Source organism: Mandrillus leucophaeus, unplaced genomic scaffold, assembly GCF_000951045.1.
Source record: "Mandrillus leucophaeus isolate KB7577 unplaced genomic scaffold, Mleu.le_1.0 Scaffold72, whole genome shotgun sequence".
Lineage (NCBI taxonomy): Eukaryota > Metazoa > Chordata > Mammalia > Primates > Cercopithecidae > Mandrillus > Mandrillus leucophaeus.
The window spans coordinates 5256519-5275634 of record NW_012107808.1 but is presented as its reverse complement, the minus strand read 5'-3'; the positions used below and the strand labels follow the sequence as shown (position 1 = coordinate 5275634).

The following is a 19116-nucleotide window of genomic DNA, read 5'->3' as shown; positions in this document are numbered from 1 at the left end:
CACTGCACTCCAGCCTGGGCGACAGAGTGAGACTCCGTCTTAAAAAAAAAAAAAGAAAAAGAAATTTTTCATGGGCAGAGCTACATTTGATGAGACATAAAAGACAAATATCTCTCATTTAACAATTAGAAAGTCTACTGTATAGTCAAAGACTAATATTAGAAAAATTCCTACATTTGAAATGTGGCTTTAGGAAGATATTTTCTTTCTATTCTGAAATGTGTAAACATCATTATTTTTAAAAATGTGTATCTCAGTATCAACTATTAAATGATGTTAACTTGGTCCTCTTTAGAGTGTCTGAAAATGTCTAAATATAATCCAAAATCCTTTCTATGGATTTGGGGCCTGTAAGGCTCAAAGTGAACTACCCAGGGGGGCTAGTTGTTTTTGTCTTTTTGTTTTTTTTAAGATGGAGTCTCACTCTGTCACTCAGCTTGGAGTGCAGTGGCGCAGTCTCGGCTCACTGCAAACTCTGCCTCCTGGGTTCAAGCAATTCTCCTTCCTCAGCCTCCTGAGTAGCTGGGATTACAGGTGTGTACCACCACACCTGTTAATTTTTGTATTTTTAGTAGAGATGGGGTTTCATCATGTTGGCCAGGCTGGTCTTGAACTCCTGACCTTAAGTAATCCACCTGCCTCAGCCTCCCAAAGTGCTGGGATTAGAGGCGTGAGCCAGCACAACCGGCCAGTGGCTAGTTCTTTGACATCACTTCCCACCATTCTCTTTTGATCCCCAAAGTGCAACCACACTGGCCTCCAGCTGTTTCTGGATTTCCACCCCAGAGCCTCCACATTTGCTCTTCCTCTTGTTAAGATGCTTTTCTCAAGACAGATATAAAACTCAGTTCCCACTTCATTCAGGTCTCTTAGTCATTCAACAACAGCATCCCAGACATTGTTCTGGGTGCTGAGAAAACAGAAATAAGAAAGATAGATAGAAGGCCGGGCGCAGTGGCTCACGCCTGTAATCCCAGCACTTTGGGAGGCCGAGGTGGGAGGATCAGGAGTTCGAGACCAGCCTGACCAACAAGGAGAAACCCTGTCTCTACTAAAAATACAAAAATTAGACAGGCGTGCTGGCACGTGCCTGTAATCCCAGCTACTTGGGAGGCTGGCACAGGAGAATCGCTTGAACCTGGGAGGTGGAGGTTGCAGTGAGCTGAGATCACGCCACTGCACTCCAGTCTGGGCGACAGGGTGAGACTGTGTCTCAAAAAAAAAAAAAAAGAAAGAAAAGTAGACAGATAGAAAACCTTTGCCAGGTGGATTTGAAATTCTACTGAGAGGAGACAGACAAAAACCAAAGAAACAAACAAACAAAAAAGTAAATGATGTAGTGAATTAGAGGTGATTTTTTTATGTTGAGTAAAGCAGGGAAGGGTAACACAAGGCATACCGAAGAAGATGTCATTTTATACAAGATGGTGAGGGAAGATCTTGTCGAAAAGCTGACATTTAAGCAAAGACTTAAAAGGAAGTGAGAAACCCCATGATGCATATATCCAAAGAACAATCTGTACAGGCAGAAGAAATAGCAATCGCAGGAGCCTTTTGATGGAAGCATGTCTGACATTTTCAAGGAACAGCAAAGAAGTCAGTAAGGGATGGAGGAGGAGAATGGTGGGAGATGAGGTCAGAAGGGGGAAGGAGATGCAGAAAGGCAGATCATAAAGGGCTTTGTAGGAAACTATAAGGACTTAGATTTTTATTTTCAGTGAAATGAGGACACATTACGGAGTTCTGAGCAGAGACATAACATGACTGGCTTCTATTTTAAAAGAATCACTGTGGCTGCCGTATGGAGAATAGGCTGTAGAGAGAAAAAGACAGGAGTAGAGACCAGTCAGACTATTTCCATAATTAATAAAGGTAGAATACGAAAATGTATCTGATGAGGGTGGTATGCTAGAAATGGTGAACAGTGCTTATATTTTGGAAATAGACTGAAGACAGTGCTACAAAATATACTAGTAGATTGGTGGTGGTATACGAAAGAAAGATCAAGATTTTCTTACTTAAGGAACTGGAAGAGTTGGATTAATAGACAGGAAAGACATGGATGAAGTTTGAGTCAGAGAATCAAAAGTTCAATTGTAGACACATTATGTGTCAGATATGTGTTGACACCATTAGATGTCAAACAAGCAACTGAAGAGCTATAGGGCTGAAAATACATATTTGAGAGTCGCTGGCACATAGATGGCATTTAAGCCTTTCAGAGTAAATGCGATCACCAGGTAGCAGGTCTAGATAGAAAAGGAGAACTCCAAGAAACGTACTCAAGAGCACTGCAATGCTAAATGGGAAAGGGAGATGAAGACTCACCACCAGCACAGGAGGAGGAAATCCAGTCGGGGTGGCATTCTGGAAGCCAAAGGAAGAAAAGTTTTTCAAAGAGGAAGAGTGATCAACACACTGTCAAACGCCACTAATGGGGTCAAATAAGATGTGCGCTGGCCTGACCACTGAATTTTATAACACAGAAGCCACTGGTGACCTTGAAAATGCAATTTTACTGAACCAAGAGCAAGAGATTATTGGAATAGGTTAGAGAAAACAGAGGGATATGAATATGAGACACAGGGACAGACAAGGCTTTTGAGGAGCTCTGCTGAGAAATGGGGTAGTAGCTAGAGGCAGAGGTGCGGTCAAGAGCAGCTTTTCTTGGGAAGGGAGAAACAATCTGTGTGTTGATGGGAGTGATTTTCGAGTGAGAGGGAGGGCTATCTCCTGTTTACGGTGTGGTTTTCATGACACACATCATTCTGTGACATTATATCTTTTGGTCTTCTCTATTAGGGCAGAGACTTTATCTTGTTCACTGCTTATCTCCACAAAGGACAGAAATGTTACCTGGCATAAGGTAGACACTCACTACACATCTGTTAAATGAATATATATATGTTGATAACATACTAAAACATTCCCATTGTTGAACATAAATACAGTGAGGCTTGAGAACTCACTTAAAGGAATTTAAGTACCAAAAATATTGTAAGTATATTAGATACAACCTCACTTGGAATACAGTTCACAGCATGAACCCCAACAATATAAAACACAATTCTAGTATAACTATCATAATAGAGTTAACACTAGTAAATATTACAAAGTACCAATCAATACCTTGCAAAGAGACATATATTTTACAAACTAACTTACAAGTATTGATGTGGTTGCCCTGAAGCTATGAGCAAGCAGGAATTCACAAGGCAGGGAGCAGACTTCCATGCAGGCACTTCAGGCACAGTCAATAATCCTCAATTTTATTGTCAATATTTTTTATTCAAAAATATCATTTGAAAATTAAAACAATAATAGCATATAACATCTGAGTTTCAACATTGTAAATTATAAGCTAATTTATACTCAGTAATACGAATTAGAATTAAATTATCTTTACAGCAAAAGAAAAATTAAACCAGATTAAGTGAAAGATTTTTTAAATCATAAAGTTTTAAAATAATGGTATACAGCTGATGGTTGATAATATCAGTTTTGACTTTTCATTGTCAAAACTAAAACTGACTTCATTAAGTGCACTTAATACAAATAAACCCAGTATTCAGCAATGTAAACATATACACACAATACATACCTACCTTTGTTTCTGAAATTAAATGGTTTTGTGAATGTTAAAGTTTATTATCGATCATGGACAATAAGAGACAAAAGTCACCTGTCACAGAAACAATATTAAGTAATCTTCTCATGGTCTGGGGACTGATGTCACTGAACCAGTCCTCGGTAACCAGCAGTTTTGTAAGATCAAAGGACATCTGGCGAGTGATGGTCCTCTGCATCTGCCTTCTTCGGTAAGTGTCCTGAAACAGCACATCATCAGTGAGAAGGAACCCATGCGTCCAGTCTAGGAACTTAAGGCTTTCTGAGATGTTAATAAATTTTTATAGCAACAAAAAATCTAAAGTTTTAGTCAAAGAGGAATATCACACAGTAATAAATTATTATCCGTGAGGTAGAATCTTCACAAAGCAATTGTAAAGTCATATTCACAGCAACTGCATGAAATGCTACGGTTTAGCTTCAGATGCATTTTAAGTTACAGTGGTACAATTAGAGGAAGCTCAATGCCTTTAAGATTATAAGTAAGCAGAATTGTGTAAAGAGAATGATATTCAAACTCCATGGGGTCTGGCTATTTATAGGAACCCTTAAATAATAAAGCAAATAAGCCCTTGTCTGGTTTTAAGGATTCAGCATTTTGATTTTTAGGTTATTATTATTATTATTATTAGACAGGGTCTCTCTCTGCTACCCAGGCTGGAGTACAGTAGGGCAACCACAGCTCACTGCCACCTGGACGTTCTGAGCTTGGGCAATCCTCCCACCTCAGCCTTCTGAGTAGTTGGGACTACAGGCATGCACAACCACACCCATCTAATTTTTTATTTCTATTTTATGTAGAGGGTGTGACTATGTTGCCCAGGCTGGTATCGAACTCCTGGTCTCAAGTGATCCTCTCACTTCATCCTCCCAAAGTGCTAGGATTACAGGCATGAGCACTGCACCTGGCCTGATGTTTAGGTATTTTAAAGCATGTGAAAACTGTGTCAAAGGGACCGCCTCTCTAACTATCCTCACATCTCCATATGAACGAAAGGCACTCTACAGGGTGGATGGGCTAAAGGAATTCCATCTCATAAGAGGAGGAACAGGTACAACCAAGGTGTGCTCTTGTCTAAGGTCCTGATGCACAGGAAGGATGGATGCAACCATGCGGCACCCAAGGATGCCAGGCAAGAAATTAAAAATGATAAGTTATATATGCCTCTGAATTTAGTGCTGTCAATTGTCATTCATCATATTAACTTTGCATCTGTATCTGTAAAGGGTAGAGGCATAAAATCAAAATGTCACTGAAGACTTTTTTTTTAAAAGTAAAACATCCAAACTTAATGGTAGCAAATCAGAAAAAAACACAAGGCCAATAGTAGCTCAACTTCACTGAGTGTGAGTGGCACTGTCACAACTGCCTGCAAGTGATTATCCCCCTATCATATGCATACAGACATATACAGAGAACATGCCCTCGTCCCATACAAACAAGATGGGGAGGTCAGGGAAACCAGTGTGTTGAAGGAGAAACCCCCAGTGGCTGGGAAGGACACAAGTCACTGTGTGGTAGAGAACAAAGAGTGAGCATCCCACAAGCATTTAGGGAAGGACGGCCAACAGGAAGGAAGACAAAGCCAGGAGTTTTCTCACACTACAAACCTTTCTCCCCTACTGCTATGGTGGCAACAGGCATAGCTCAACCTGACCAGGAAAGAATACAGTGGTTCTCAACCCTGGATGAAACCATTTGGCAAGCTTTAAGATCTGAGGGATCAGGAGCAGCACCTGGGCTGAGAACAGGCTGGGACCCCTATACGAAGTACAGTTGTTAGGGTTCTAGGTGCGGACATTCCCTGAAACACATGAAGCTGAAAGGGAATTCAATGATAATGTTTATTTGAAGAGCTTAATGCAATATTTACAAAATATTATTTAAGTGGCATCATCTTAATTTTATTTGTATTCAAATAAATAGCAATACAAACATACAGATTGAAACCAATGGCATCTTACCCGTCTATTGAGAGCTGTCTTGCTACCAAGTTTTGTCATCTCCCCAAGGCTGTTCTGTGAAACTCTTCTGTCAGCATCTTCCTGTATCCCTTAAAGAATTTATCAAGACAGCATCACTTACACCAAAATTCTGTTGTATATTTAAAGAAATGTGAAATAACAACATTTTTCAAGGTAAAAAAGAGAGTCGCCATAAAGAAACAACAAAACTATTTCAAACTCAAAGTACTTTAGGAGCCTGAGCTTTACCTGTAGTATCTGAGCATGGAACGTCCCCATTTGTTGCCGAAGTTACGAGAAATTTTCTTGCATTGCTCAGTCCACGACTATTAAGGAACACAGGCAAATGCACTATGTTGCGCATGTAGTCATGGCCATTTATATTCGAATCCCGAAGCACACTATTGAGGTTCTGGTTAATTGCCTTTATGATAATATGTGGATCACTTGCAAAAATGGCAATGAAAGGGCCTTTTGAAAACAGAACTCGGACCTGTGGTAGAAGACATGTACAGCTGTGACACACATTTTAATTGTCCAAAAGAATAAGGCATCTCTTCAAAATATGTGCTATCTTTTGGTGACTATTTCTAAACTACTATTTCTTGTTCATCAAAACTTATTCTGTACAGAAGCAAAGTTTATTGACAGCTCAGTCTAGGTTTGTTGTCATCTAACATGGATAAAATCTGCAAAGAAAATTTATATTGTCCTTCTTTCAGACATTTACAGTCTGCTAAAGAGATAAATCAATACACATGAGAAACATTCATGAATACACATGAGGTACTGGGCACACTGGCCTCTGCCCAAAGTCAAACCACTATTGCTCATAACATACCTTACAGAGAGCCCCACTGATGTACTCGCTTTAATAAAAAAAAAAAAGCTACAAATTCTGTGGGCTTCCTGTGTTATCTTGGATTCTAACCATAACTATCTGCAAAGAAAAGCTTGAGCCACACTGCAAACTTAAGAGATGTTCTATTCATTTTTTTCTCACAGTGCCATTAAGCTAAAATTATTTAAATCTCTTTATGACTAAACATTTACTCTTTCTATGTTTCTGCATAAAGAATGGTTGATTTTACAAAAGAAAAATCACAAAATGAATAGGAACTACTCAAATAAAAACCAATTCCATTCTATTTTTAGATATTTGTGAAGTCACACATTCTCTCAAGTGCCACAACATAACAACAGCGACTTTTGAGGTGGCGCAAACATACAGTGTCCAGCATCTGAAGGACCTTGTCCTGCTCACAGGCATCTAATCCATCGATGATGACGACCAGCCTTGTCTGATTCTGAGTGAAGCTGTCAATGGTTTTTGCCATCCTGGCCATCAATTCTACTTCACATTTAAGAACCTGTATTGCAAAGGAAGGTATAGAAAGCACTGAAGGAAGATCCAAGAAGCTTAAACATATTTCTTAGAAAGTGTGATAGAAAGTCATCTAATAGGAACAGAAGACATTCGAAGTCCGTGCTGCCAGTTGTGGTTCCACTTAAAATAAGAGCAAGTACTTCACAATTTACCAAGTGACTACACATAAATTACAGCAGTTGATCCTCAGAATGACACTGTGGGATAGACACTACCATATCTGTTCTAAAAAGAACAAACTGGGTTGAGTGACTAACTTGCCAAGGTCAGAGGCTCTGACTGTCAAAAGATTCAGATCTGGATGCAAATCCAAATGATCGAAGCACTACACTACTGCTGGCTCCCCGATGGCATCTGACCTTGACCACAGGAATGAGCTGCAGAATTCTATAAAGTCCCTTTCACTTTGAAAAACAAAATCCTGTATTATTTATTTTGGTGGTTCAATTTGCTATTTTCAAACACAGATCTCTTTACTGGGCTCTAGAGGAACTTATATTATTAGATAGTAGTTGCTAACTCTTTCAAATAACTTATAAAAGTCTATTTTATAAAAACATGCTATTGTTATAATGTTTCTCACTCCAAATATGTATTTCCACTGCAAAAATCTGGAATAGAACTCAAAATAAATAAAAGGACTGCTGGTTTCTGGTTCTACATATATGTAAACACTTTAGAAGTGGTCACTCCTTGATTATGTATGCTTATATATGTGTGTGGGTGTGTGTGTGTCGGGAGGGGTGTGCGTATAATGTGCGTATTTAATATGTATGATTGTATATGTAAATGAAGTTAAGGACAACAATGATACTGGAGATGGGAGAGAGAAATTAGGATTATTTTGCTTTTATAAGATAAACTACCTGAAAAGTGATACAGTATTACTTGAAAGTGGGCTTGGATTCGTTGTAAACGCATATTGCAAACTGTAGGGCAACCACTCAAAAAAAAGTTTAAAAAAAAGTACAATTGATATGCTAAGAAAGGTGAGAAAATGAAATCATACAAAATGCTCAATAAAAGCATAAAAGACAAAAAGAAGAGTAGAAGACAAAAATAGGAACAAAGAGAGTAACAAATAGAAAACAGTAGCAAACACAATAGATATTAATTCATCTAAATCAATTATCCCTCTGAATGTCAGTGTTCTAAAGATACCAATTAGAAGAAGGAGATGTCAGAGGTGATCAAAAAACAAGAGCTAATTTTATGTTATCTACAAGAAACCCACCTTACATAAAAAGACACATGTAGATTAAAAGTAAATGAATGGAGAAAGATATACCAACACCAATCAAAAGAGAGTGGGAGTAACTATATTAATTTCAGACAGACAGAGTAGACTTCAAAGCAAGGAAAGTAACTGGGATTAAAGAGGGGCATTACATAACAACAAAGGAGCTGATTCTCTAAGGAGACATAACAATCCTAAACATTTACATATCTAAGAACAGAGAATCAAAATATATAAAACAAAAGCTGACAGAACTGCAAGAAGAAACAGATAAATACACTATCATAGCTGGAGACCTCAACACCATTCTACAAGGACAGATGCAGCAGTCAGAAAACCAGTAAGGACGCAGTTCAGCTCAATACCACCACCAATCAACTTGGTATGACAGACATCTACAGTTACTTCATCCAAAAAAAAATAATTCACATAAAGCATTCACCAAGATGGACCACATTCTGAGCCATAAAACACACCATAACAAATTATTATTATTTTTTTTTTGAGATGGAGTCTCGCTCTGTCGCCCAGGCTGGAGTGCAGTGGCACAATCTCGGCTCACTACAAGCTCCGCTTCCTGGGTTCACGCCATTCTCCTGCCTTGGCCTCCCAAGTAGCTGGGGCTACAGGCGCCCACCACCACGCCTGGCTAATTTTTTGTATTTTTAGTAGAGACGGGGTTTCACCGTGTTAGCCAGGATGGTCTCAATCTCCTGACCTCATGATTCACCTGCCTCAGCCTCCCAAAGTGCTGGGATTACAGGCGTGAGCCACCGCGCCCAGCAACAAATTTAAAATAGAAATCATGCATACAATGTCTACCCTCGGTGGAATTAAACTAGAAATCAAAAACAGAAAGATAATTGGAAAATCCCAAAACATGTACAGATTTTAAAACACACTTCCAAATAACACGAGTCAAAGAAAAAAAATCTCACGAGAAATTTTAAAATATTTTGAACTAAATAAAAATGGAAACACAACTTATCAAAATTTGTGGGATGCAGCAAAAGAACTGCTAAGAAGAAAATGTATAGCACTGAATGCATGTATTAGTAAAGAATAAAGATATAAAATCAATAATCCGGCTGGGTGCAGTGGCTCATGCCTGTAATCCTAGCACTTTGGGAGGTCAAGCAGGGTGGAGCACTTGAGCTCAGGAGTTCGAGACCAGTGTGGGCAACACGATGAAACCCTATCTCTACAAAAATTAGCCAGGCGTGCTGGCGTGTAGCCTGTGGTCCCAACTACTCAGCAGGCTGAGGTGGGAGGATTCCTTGAGCCCAGGGGGCAGAGGTTGCAGTGAGCTGGGATTGCACCACTGCACTACAGCCTGGGCAACAGAGTGAGATTCCATCTCAAAAAACAAATAAATAAAAATAAAAATTAATAATCTAAGCTTCCACCTCAGGAAAGCAGAAAAAGAAGAGCAAATTAAATCCAAAGTAATCAGAAGAAAAGAAATAATAAAAACTAAAACAGAAATAAAACAATGAAACCAAAAGCTAGTTAGGTCAAAAGGTAAACACAACCAGTAAGCCTTGGACTAACGAAGATGAAAGAAGAGGGAACACAAATTCAGAATAACAGCACATGAAAGAGAGGTTATCACTTTAGACCTCATGGAAAAAACAGGATAATAACGAGATACCACGAACAACTCTACGCCCACAAATTTGATAACTTAGATAAACGGACCAGTTCTTTGAAAGACATAATTTGCCAAAATTCACAAGAACAGGCCTGTATCTATTGAAGAAATTGCATCAATAATAATTTTTCAAAACAGAAAGCACCAGGCCCAGAAGGGTTCATGAGTGAAGTTTACCAAGCACTTACAGAAGAAATTATACTAACTCTACATAGCATCTTTCAGAAGACAGACGCAAAGGGAATGCTTCCTAATTCATCCTATGAAGTCAGCATCACCCTAATACCAAAACCAAAGTCATGAACAGAAAAGCAAACTACAGATCAATAAATATCTCATGGACATAGACACAAAAATCCTCAACAAAGTATTAGCAAATCATATACAAAATATATAAGAAGAATTATACACCACAATCAAGTGAGAGTTATGCCAGGTAGGTAGGGCTGGTTCCACATTCAAAAATCAATTAATGTAATCCATCACATCAACAGACTAAGCTGGGCACAATGGCTCACACCTATAATCCCAGCACTTTGGGAGGCCAAGGAGGGTGGGTCGCCTGAGGTCAGGAGTTCGAGACCAGCCTGATCAACATGGTGAAACCTCATCTCTTCTAAAAATACAAAATTAGCTGGGCGTGGTGGTACATTCCTGTAATCTCACCGACTTGGGAGGCTGAGGCAGGAGAATCACTTGAACCCGGGAGGCAGAGGTTGTAGTGAGCTGAGATGGCACCACTGCACTCCTGCACTCCAGCCTGGGCAACAAGAGTGAAACTCAGTCTCAAAAAAAAACAAAAAAACGAAAAACAGACTGAAGAAGAAAGATCACATGATTATATAAATAGATACAGAAAAAGCCAACACCCATTCATGGTAGAAACTCTCAGTAAACTAGAAACAGAGAGAAACTTCTTCAACTTGATAAAGAATATCCATAGTTAACATCATACTTAATGGTGAGAACATGAGAACATATACTAAGATCAGGAACGAGGCAAGGATGTCCCTTTTCTTACCACTCCTTGTCAACATAGTACTGGAAGTCCTAACTAACGCAATAAAACAAACAACAACAACAAAAAAGGAAAAAAAAGGTATGAAGATTGGGAAGAAAGAAAACTGTCTTAGTTCACAGGTGACTTGACTCTCTATGTAGAAAAAGTGAAAGAATCAACAACAAAAAAACCTCCTGGGACTAACAATTATAGCAAGGTTTCAGATTAATATACAAAATTTGATCACTTTCCTATATATCAGCAATGAACAAGTCAAACATGAAATTAAGAACACAATTACTATCCATATTAACACTGCAAAAAATGAAATAGGTATAAATCTAACAAAATATGTATAAGATCTATATGAGAAAACTACAAAACTCTTGAAAGAAATCAAGGAAGAACTAAATAAATGAGGAGATATTCCATGTTCATGGATAGGAAGACTCAATATTTGACCTATAGATTTAATGCAATCTCAATGAAAATCCCAGCAAGTTATTTAAGGTGAATCAAAAGTTCCTATGAGGAGAAAAAGACCCAGAATAACCATCACAATATTGAAGGAGAAGAACAAAATAGGAGGACTGACACTACCCAACTTCAAGAAAATAAAGCTAGAGTAATCAAACAGTGTGGTATGGGCAAATGAATAGACAAAGAGAAAAGAGAGCCCAGAAACAGACCTACACAAACGTAGTCAATTGGTCTTTGACAAGCGGCAAAGGCAATACAATGGAAGAAATAGTCTTTTTAACAAATGGTTCTGGAACAACTGGAAACAAAAAAAGAAAAGAAAGGGTAGAGAAAGAGAAGAGAGGAGAGGAGAGGAGAAGAGAGAGGAGAAGAGAAGAAAAGAGAAGAGAAGAGAACAGAAGAAGAAGCAAAGAAGCCAGCAAGAAAGCAAGAAAGAAGAGAATCTAGACACATTCACACTGCACAAAAATTAACTCAAAATAGCTCGCAGACCTAAATGTAAAAATATAAAACACCTACAAAATAACAGAGGATAAAATCTAGATGACTACAGGTTTGGTGTTAACTTTTTAGATAGTACACCACAGCAAGATCCATGAAAGAAAGAATTAATAAGCTAGACTTCACAAAAAATGTCTGCTCTACAAAAGACACTGTCAAGTGAATGAAAAGCAACCCAAGGAATGGGAAAAAATATTTGCAAAAAGTATATCTGATAAAGGACCATTATCCAAAATATACAAAGAACTTTTAAAACTCAACAATAAGAAAATGAGCAACCTGATTGAAAAATAAGCCAAAGACTTTAACAGCGAATTCACCAAAGAAGACATACAGATAGCAAATAAGCACATGAAAATACGCTCCACAATACGTGTCATCAGGGAAATGCAAATTCAAACAATAAGATACCACTGCACACCTATCAGAATGGCCAAAATCCAGAACACCAAAAATACCAAACGCTGGTGAGGATGTGATGTGGAGCAACAGGAGCCTCATTCATTTCTGGTGGGAATGCAAAATAGTACAGCCACCTTGGAAGACAGTTTGGTTGTTTCTACCAAAACGAAACACCATACAAGCTAGCAATCACACTCCTTGGTATTTACCCAAAGAGTTTTCAACTCCTTTATGTTCATACAAAAGCCTGTACACAAAAGTTTATAGCAGCTTTATTCATACTTGCCAAAACCTGGAAGCAATAAAGATGTCCTTCAGTAGGTAAATGTATAAATGAACTGTGATATATCCAGACAATGGAATATTAGCCATGCTAAAAAGAAATGAGCTAGCAAGCCACGAAAAGACACGAAGGGAAACTAAATGCATATGACTATGTGAAAGAAGCCAATCTGAAAAGACTACACATGTATGATTCAACTAGATGACATTCTGGAAAGGGCAAAACTATGGTGATAGGAAAAAGAAATGGTAGCCAGGGATTAGGGAGGAGGGTGGAGGGAAGGGTGAACAGGTGTGAACAGGTGAAGCACAGAAGATTTTGAGGGCAATAAATCTACTCTGTATAAGACTATAATGGTGGATACATGTTACACATTTGTCCAAGCCCATAGAATGTACCACACCAAGAGTGAACCCTAACGTAAACTATGGATGCTGGGTGATTATGATGTGTCAACCTAAGTTCGTCAGTTGTAACAAATGTACTGCTCCGGTAGTAATGGTGCTAACTGGGGAGGCTCTGTATGTGTGGGGGAAGTGGGTATATGGGATATCTTTGCACCTCCCTCTAAATTTTGCTGTGAACTTAAAACTACCTTAAATTATAGTCTTGAATGAATGAATGAATGAACAAATTAACTAACCTAAAATAAATGCAACACTTTTTAACACTTAGAGAGTACACTTCCTAAAGCCCAAATGAGCATGGCAGTGGCAGCACATTCACATTACAATTTTTTCTAATAACCAGTGGGTGCTTACTTTCATGAATCCTTCGCTTTTCAATTTGTGCAGTTTGGAGGCTGCATTATGGAGGCGTTTTCTTTGGGAATTCAGGAGGGAGTCCAGCACTTGCCACCATGTACGACAGTTCAACACAAAGGCCAATCCCACTATAGATGCGATTGATATGAGGACAGCATTTACAGTCAGATGCTTTGGGTCAACTCTAAATATAGCCAGAAGAGTAATTCCAGATATAATGCAGCCAATGATAAAAAGGAAAATGACAAAAGATGGGAGACAACATGTTTTTTTCCATTTCTTTTTACCTGTAATGCAACAAACAGTTTTAATAATTACTAACATATCAAGTGTCTAGAAAATCCTAACATTATAGTCACAGTACCTGATGAGTCTAATGTTCAAGGCATGTTTCATGAAAATAAACTGAACATCCATCCCACCCCCACCCCTTACACACAAAGAAGGAAGGAAGGAAATCCTACCCTGAGTATCTTCAGTCTTGAATACTCGAAAAAGCCTGGTTGCCAAAAAGCCAAACTCTCTTTCACAAGCATCCGAGAGGGTTGCAATCATTTCAGCCAGAGAAGTTTCTCCACCTACACTGGACAGTCTATTGTAATCTGTAAACAAAAACCTTGAAGAAAAGAACAAATCAAACATTACTTTGGTATCTAAAGTAACAAATAACTTAAATGTATGTATGTCATCTTTGCATCATTTACCCTTTATTTTATTTCTCTTTCAAAATATTGTTTTTTAAATTCCAAGGACGGAAAAGAATTTGTAATTAGGTAGCTTCCACTTCTAAAATCTTACATACTTTTCTTAGGAAAAAAACAGTAATAAAAGTGAAATATGCAGAGTCATATGAAGTAATTCTGACTAAGGACAGTCGGGGGAAAGTTATGCCAGAACTTAGATGTGGAGTACCGGACACTCCAGCAGACCTGATTAAAAGGTGGTTAAAAGGTGACACCCGTGTCATGATGTGGCCACCAAGAGTTGCACAAAGAAAGTTTTCTAACACCAACGAAAGAGACTTGAACCCTGAAAAAATAGTAATTACATTCATTAAAGAATTTCAAGCCCAGTAATACCATTTAAAAACTCAAGTTTTAGAATGGCTTATTTTATTTATAGCCTCAACATCTACCAGGGATTGAGAAATAGTTGTATTCTCTTCACAATTGTTGTTAAAAATTAAGTGTTCTTAAAAAATTAAGTGTTCTTAAAAATTATTTGTATTCTGAGTCTCTGAATCATTATTATTTCTGTATTAGTTCCTTTCTCCCTTCCATCTGTAAATTAAACTCTCATCTCAGTCCAGTAGATAAGCATTGCTCTCAGAATACAATCTGTATTATACTGTGTGGTCTTCATGATGCTATTTTAATTGTTCTAACTGAAAAAAAAAAATACCACCTCATTAATTTCGACTGGTTTCCTTATTTTCTGTAAAAACATTCTCCCAATTATTTTATTCTGTTTTCCTTTTAACTTTTTCACTTTTAAATCCTTTTCTTAATACTTAATTCTATATGCTAATTACTTAAAAGTTTTCACCTTTATTTTTCTCTTATATTCGGTTTTAATATTTTATCTGATTTGGCCTATTTATTTTCATCTTAAATTACACTTATTTTCTCTTATAATTTAAAATGGTTTCATCTTTTAATGCTTTTTATTTATTTATTTAGAGACAGGGTCTCACTTTGTCGCCCAGGCTGGAGTGCACTGGCATGATCTTGGCTCACTGTACCCTCAACCTCCCAAGCTTAAGCAGTCCTCCCACTTCAGCCTCCCATGTAGCTAGAACTACAGGCACGTGCACCACACCCAGCTAATTTTTCTATTTTTTGTAGAGATGGGGTTTCGCCATTACCCAGGCTTGTTGTGAACTCCTGAGCACAACCAATTGCCCACTTTGGCCTCCCACAGTGCTGGGATTACAGGTGTGAGCCACCACATCTGGCCTTAATACTATTTAAATTCTTACATTGCTTACTTCCACTGACTTTCTTTTGCTTTTAATTTTCTAGCCTTTTTTTTCTTTTTTTTTTTCCATTTTACTTTCTTCTGGAGTCCTCTACCTTTCCTTTATTCCTGGACTTAAACATTTTTCATCTTTTCTGTTTTCTCATACATTTCCTACTTAGTATGAATAATAATTTTAGATAGACATGTGAATATATTTCCTGAGCTGAGAAAAGCACAGCTCAGAGAGGGGAGCTGGGTTTCCCCAGGTTAACTGCTCACATAAGGAGGGGCCAGGTCTCCAACCAGGAGCTCTCTGGAAACCAAGGTCATTGGCTGGACCCTTCCTCCATCCAGTGCTCTCTTCAAAGTGTGTTCCAAAGGACAGTAACAGGTGACATAACAGGGAGAAAAAGTTTATGCTCAAATAAAATTTGGTAAATAAAGGTTAAACAGCTTTCTTTATGGAAAGGTGCCTCTGATCCTTTAATGTACAAGAGGGACACATAATCTGAAGTGTTTCCCACAGTATTTGACCAGGGCATGTTTTTATTTTGGTATGTAAAAGGTTCCAGGTACCAATGTTTTTTGGAACATACGTTGAGAAATTATACTCTATAAACTTTTTTTTTGAGACAGAGTTTCGTTCTTGTCACCCAGGCTGGAGTGCAATGGCACGATCCTGGCTCACTGCAACCTCTGCCTCCCGCCTTCAAGCGATTCTCCTGCTTCATCCTTCCAAGTAGCTGGGATTACAGGAATGCACCATGATGCCCCCTCTAGTTTTGTGTTTTTAGTAGAGATGGGGTTTCACCATGTTGGGCAGGCTGGTCTCGAACTCCTGATCTCAGGTGATCTGCCCACCTCGGCCTCCCAAAGTGCTGGGATTGCAAGGGTGAGTCATCGCGCCCGGCCCCTATAAATTTTTTGAAGTGAAAAATATTTTTTTCTGAATCTCACTGAAGATTTCTTCTGTCAAATGGAACAACTCACCTCACAGGTAAAGCTTTAGTAGTCTGCTCTGGCAACTCAGGTGGATTCACAAACATCAATTTAAGGAGGAGTTCCAAATATCCAATATGTCTTGCCAATCTAGTGCTGAGGACCCAGGCCCAATTCCAACTCTCTCCTTCTCTCCGTCCACCAAAGTAAATGACAACTGAAATTCACAGTTTAAAAAAGTTATCCAAAAGCAGTCATCAGTCAAGCAGATCTTTTCTCCAAAGATCAAATATCAAGCGATGACAGCTAAGCTTACATAGCTTTCTATGGTCCCATACTATTTCCTAACTACTCCTCAAAGAATTCCATTAACCTCCCCTAAGATACAGAAGATACGAAAAACGAAAAGTAAACTGACTAAAATATGCCTTAAACAGAAACATAACTGCAGTTCAGATTCAAATGCAAATGACTTTGGATTTATCACTATTTGCAACTGGTAAAGTTGGTTATCAGTTCCTCTTACAGTAAATCTATTTCCTTTCTTGCAACTGAAGACATCCCCAAGAATAGGGATTATATTATATTTTTTTACTTTGCTTTTAGATAAAATTAAAAGTACAGACATGGTCAAAATGCTCAAGAGCACGCCGTGATGGCTCAGAAGCCTTCTTTTCAGAAAAAAGATTTAAATATAAATCATTAATTAAAGTAAGTATAATAATCTAGGGTCTTGCTTCAAGATTAACAAGTAGTACATTAGTTTATAAGCTACTTCCGCCAAGTTGTGAGCAATGTTCCTTTAGGAAAATTTATGAAGTAGCAAAAAGGTCAATTTTCTCACCCTATTAGTGAAAATCACATACAGGTTTTCAAAGACAGATAAAGATAATGTTTTTTTCTTTATCTATGAATCTTAACATTTTCTCCATTTTTGAAAAAGATAAAAAGCAAAAACTTACTAAAGAATATATATAAGAGAGCCAAGAAGCTCAATGACACTGCTATTCCAAGATTCGGATGGACCGTGAAGGCAAACAATAAACCAAGCCCTCCACAAAGTAGCAGGGTAAGAAACACTATGAGCCACGAGAACTGAAAGAGAGGCTCAATCTGTTGTCCGGCGAAGGTTTTCATTTCATCTGAAAGATAATTTAGTATGAAACCTTATTCCTGTTTTAAGAAACACAACTTTTAACACGATTTGCAGTTTTCACATTTTCAATGTAAACATTTATTGGGCACTTTACTAGGTCCCTAGATAGAATACTGCTACTTAACCATTTTAACCAGTGTTCTCTTGCCAAGATGAACATCTCACCCCCAGGACCACAGCTAGGCCTGAATCACCACCCTCTCCTGCTTCACGTGGAGGATGTACGAAATCCCTTCTCATATACTCCCACCTGTCAAGATTTTCTTGAGATTTTTTGTGGTTTGCATTAACACAAACATTATGCATATGCATATTGTTTCCACATGCAAAAATAATACTCTATATCTTCAAACTACATGTCACCACCATTCCACTGTGATCGTCCTCATTCCTTCTCCCTCCAATCACAATTGAGAATACTGTGCTTAAAGGTGCATGTTGAGCCCAAAGGAGCCCCATACAAGTTATTCTTTGTACAAAACTTGGGGAAATTTTTACAGGCAATACTGAAACCTATCCTTGAAGAATGAGCAAGACTTTGCCAAGCAAAAGGCATACGTGTTAGGTGGGTGGTAGTGAGGCCAGCTAAGAAGCTGCTTATAGAGGAAGCAACCTGGGAAACACGTCTGGTCTGTTCTTGCAAGAGCAAACAGTCCTCTGTGACTGAAGCTGGGGCACATGCCAGAGGTGGTGCTGGCAGGTGGGACCATGCAAACTGACAAGTCTGTGAAGGGCCCAAAAAAACCTGCCAGCAAGGGTTTTTATGTAGGTTTATCACACAACTGGATCTGCTTTAGAAAGAGAACTCAAATGACCGTGTGAAGGACCAACCAGAGGGGAGTTCATCTCAGTAAACCGTGTAACACACATGCTCATACAGAAAGCGGTCTTCCTCTTTATTTCAGAAAAATCCCCAGAGAAAACCTTGTTTTACATATAGAGACTTTGTATAAGCAAGCTCTTTACCTTCTAGTTTCTTGAGTAAGAAAGATTTCCCACTTCCCCACTGTGCATATAACCCCACACAAATAGGTGGCTGCATGGTCGGCTCACTGAGAATATCTGCTAGGGCACTGCTATATAAATCATATCCAAGCATGTCACCATCTGTTTCAGTAGGAGACAAGTGTCCTGTAATTAAAACACATCATATCTTACGTTAAACAGTGGAATTACTATTAGAAAGGAACACTATTTTCATTTATTGTTTACTTGATTAGAAAGGAAAAAATTATTTCAAATGTTTATAACCATGTAAAGACAGTTTCAGGGAGTCTCTGAGCCTACTCTGACTTGGAAGGCTACCTGATTTAAAATTTAAAAAAAAAAGTTTCAGAGATTCTTAAATTACTATCATATTTCATAGAACTTAAGATACCTATTAATTATGAGATACATCTTTTTATGTGTAACTAAGAAAGAACAAAATGCTGCCAAATTGTGACATCATGCTTTCTTGTCTATCACTTACAAGACACATACCAATTTCAGAGATGTTAAATTATGGGAACAGTGTGCATTTCAGAATCAGTAACATATGATGATTGACACAAATGAGTATGTAAAATAAATTTAATATGTGTAATACCTATACAAAGAAAGTTACAAAATGTTACTGAAGAGCATAATAGATAAGAGAAAAAGAAACATTCTATGATTCCAAGCAGAAAGGTTCAGCAATTCTCCCAAATTATTCTGTCACTTCAAGGTAGTTCTAATTAAAAACCCATGAGAATTTTGTTTTAATTGAAAGGAAAGAAGAATA

General features: G+C 38.1%; 1 protein-coding gene across 3 annotated transcripts in view; it reads right to left on the bottom strand.

Moving 5' to 3' along the window:
* The window catches only part of KIDINS220 (kinase D-interacting substrate, 220kDa), a 109382-nt gene that overhangs the window by 44982 nt on the left and 45284 nt on the right, over window positions 1-19116 (bottom strand). For all 3 annotated transcript variants that reach the window (XM_011965328.1, XM_011965329.1, XM_011965330.1), the window contains 9 exons: window positions 18318-18482; window positions 17158-17337; window positions 16247-16412; window positions 13762-13913; window positions 13295-13584; window positions 6822-6962; window positions 5842-6085; window positions 5593-5681; window positions 3683-3827 (listed from right to left, as the gene is read on the bottom strand). In XM_011965328.1, coding sequence (XP_011820718.1) covers window positions 3683-3827; window positions 5593-5681; window positions 5842-6085; window positions 6822-6962; window positions 13295-13584; window positions 13762-13913; window positions 16247-16412; window positions 17158-17337; window positions 18318-18482 — 1572 coding nt within the window. The remainder of the gene's footprint in view (window positions 1-3682; window positions 3828-5592; window positions 5682-5841; window positions 6086-6821; window positions 6963-13294; window positions 13585-13761; window positions 13914-16246; window positions 16413-17157; window positions 17338-18317; window positions 18483-19116) is intronic.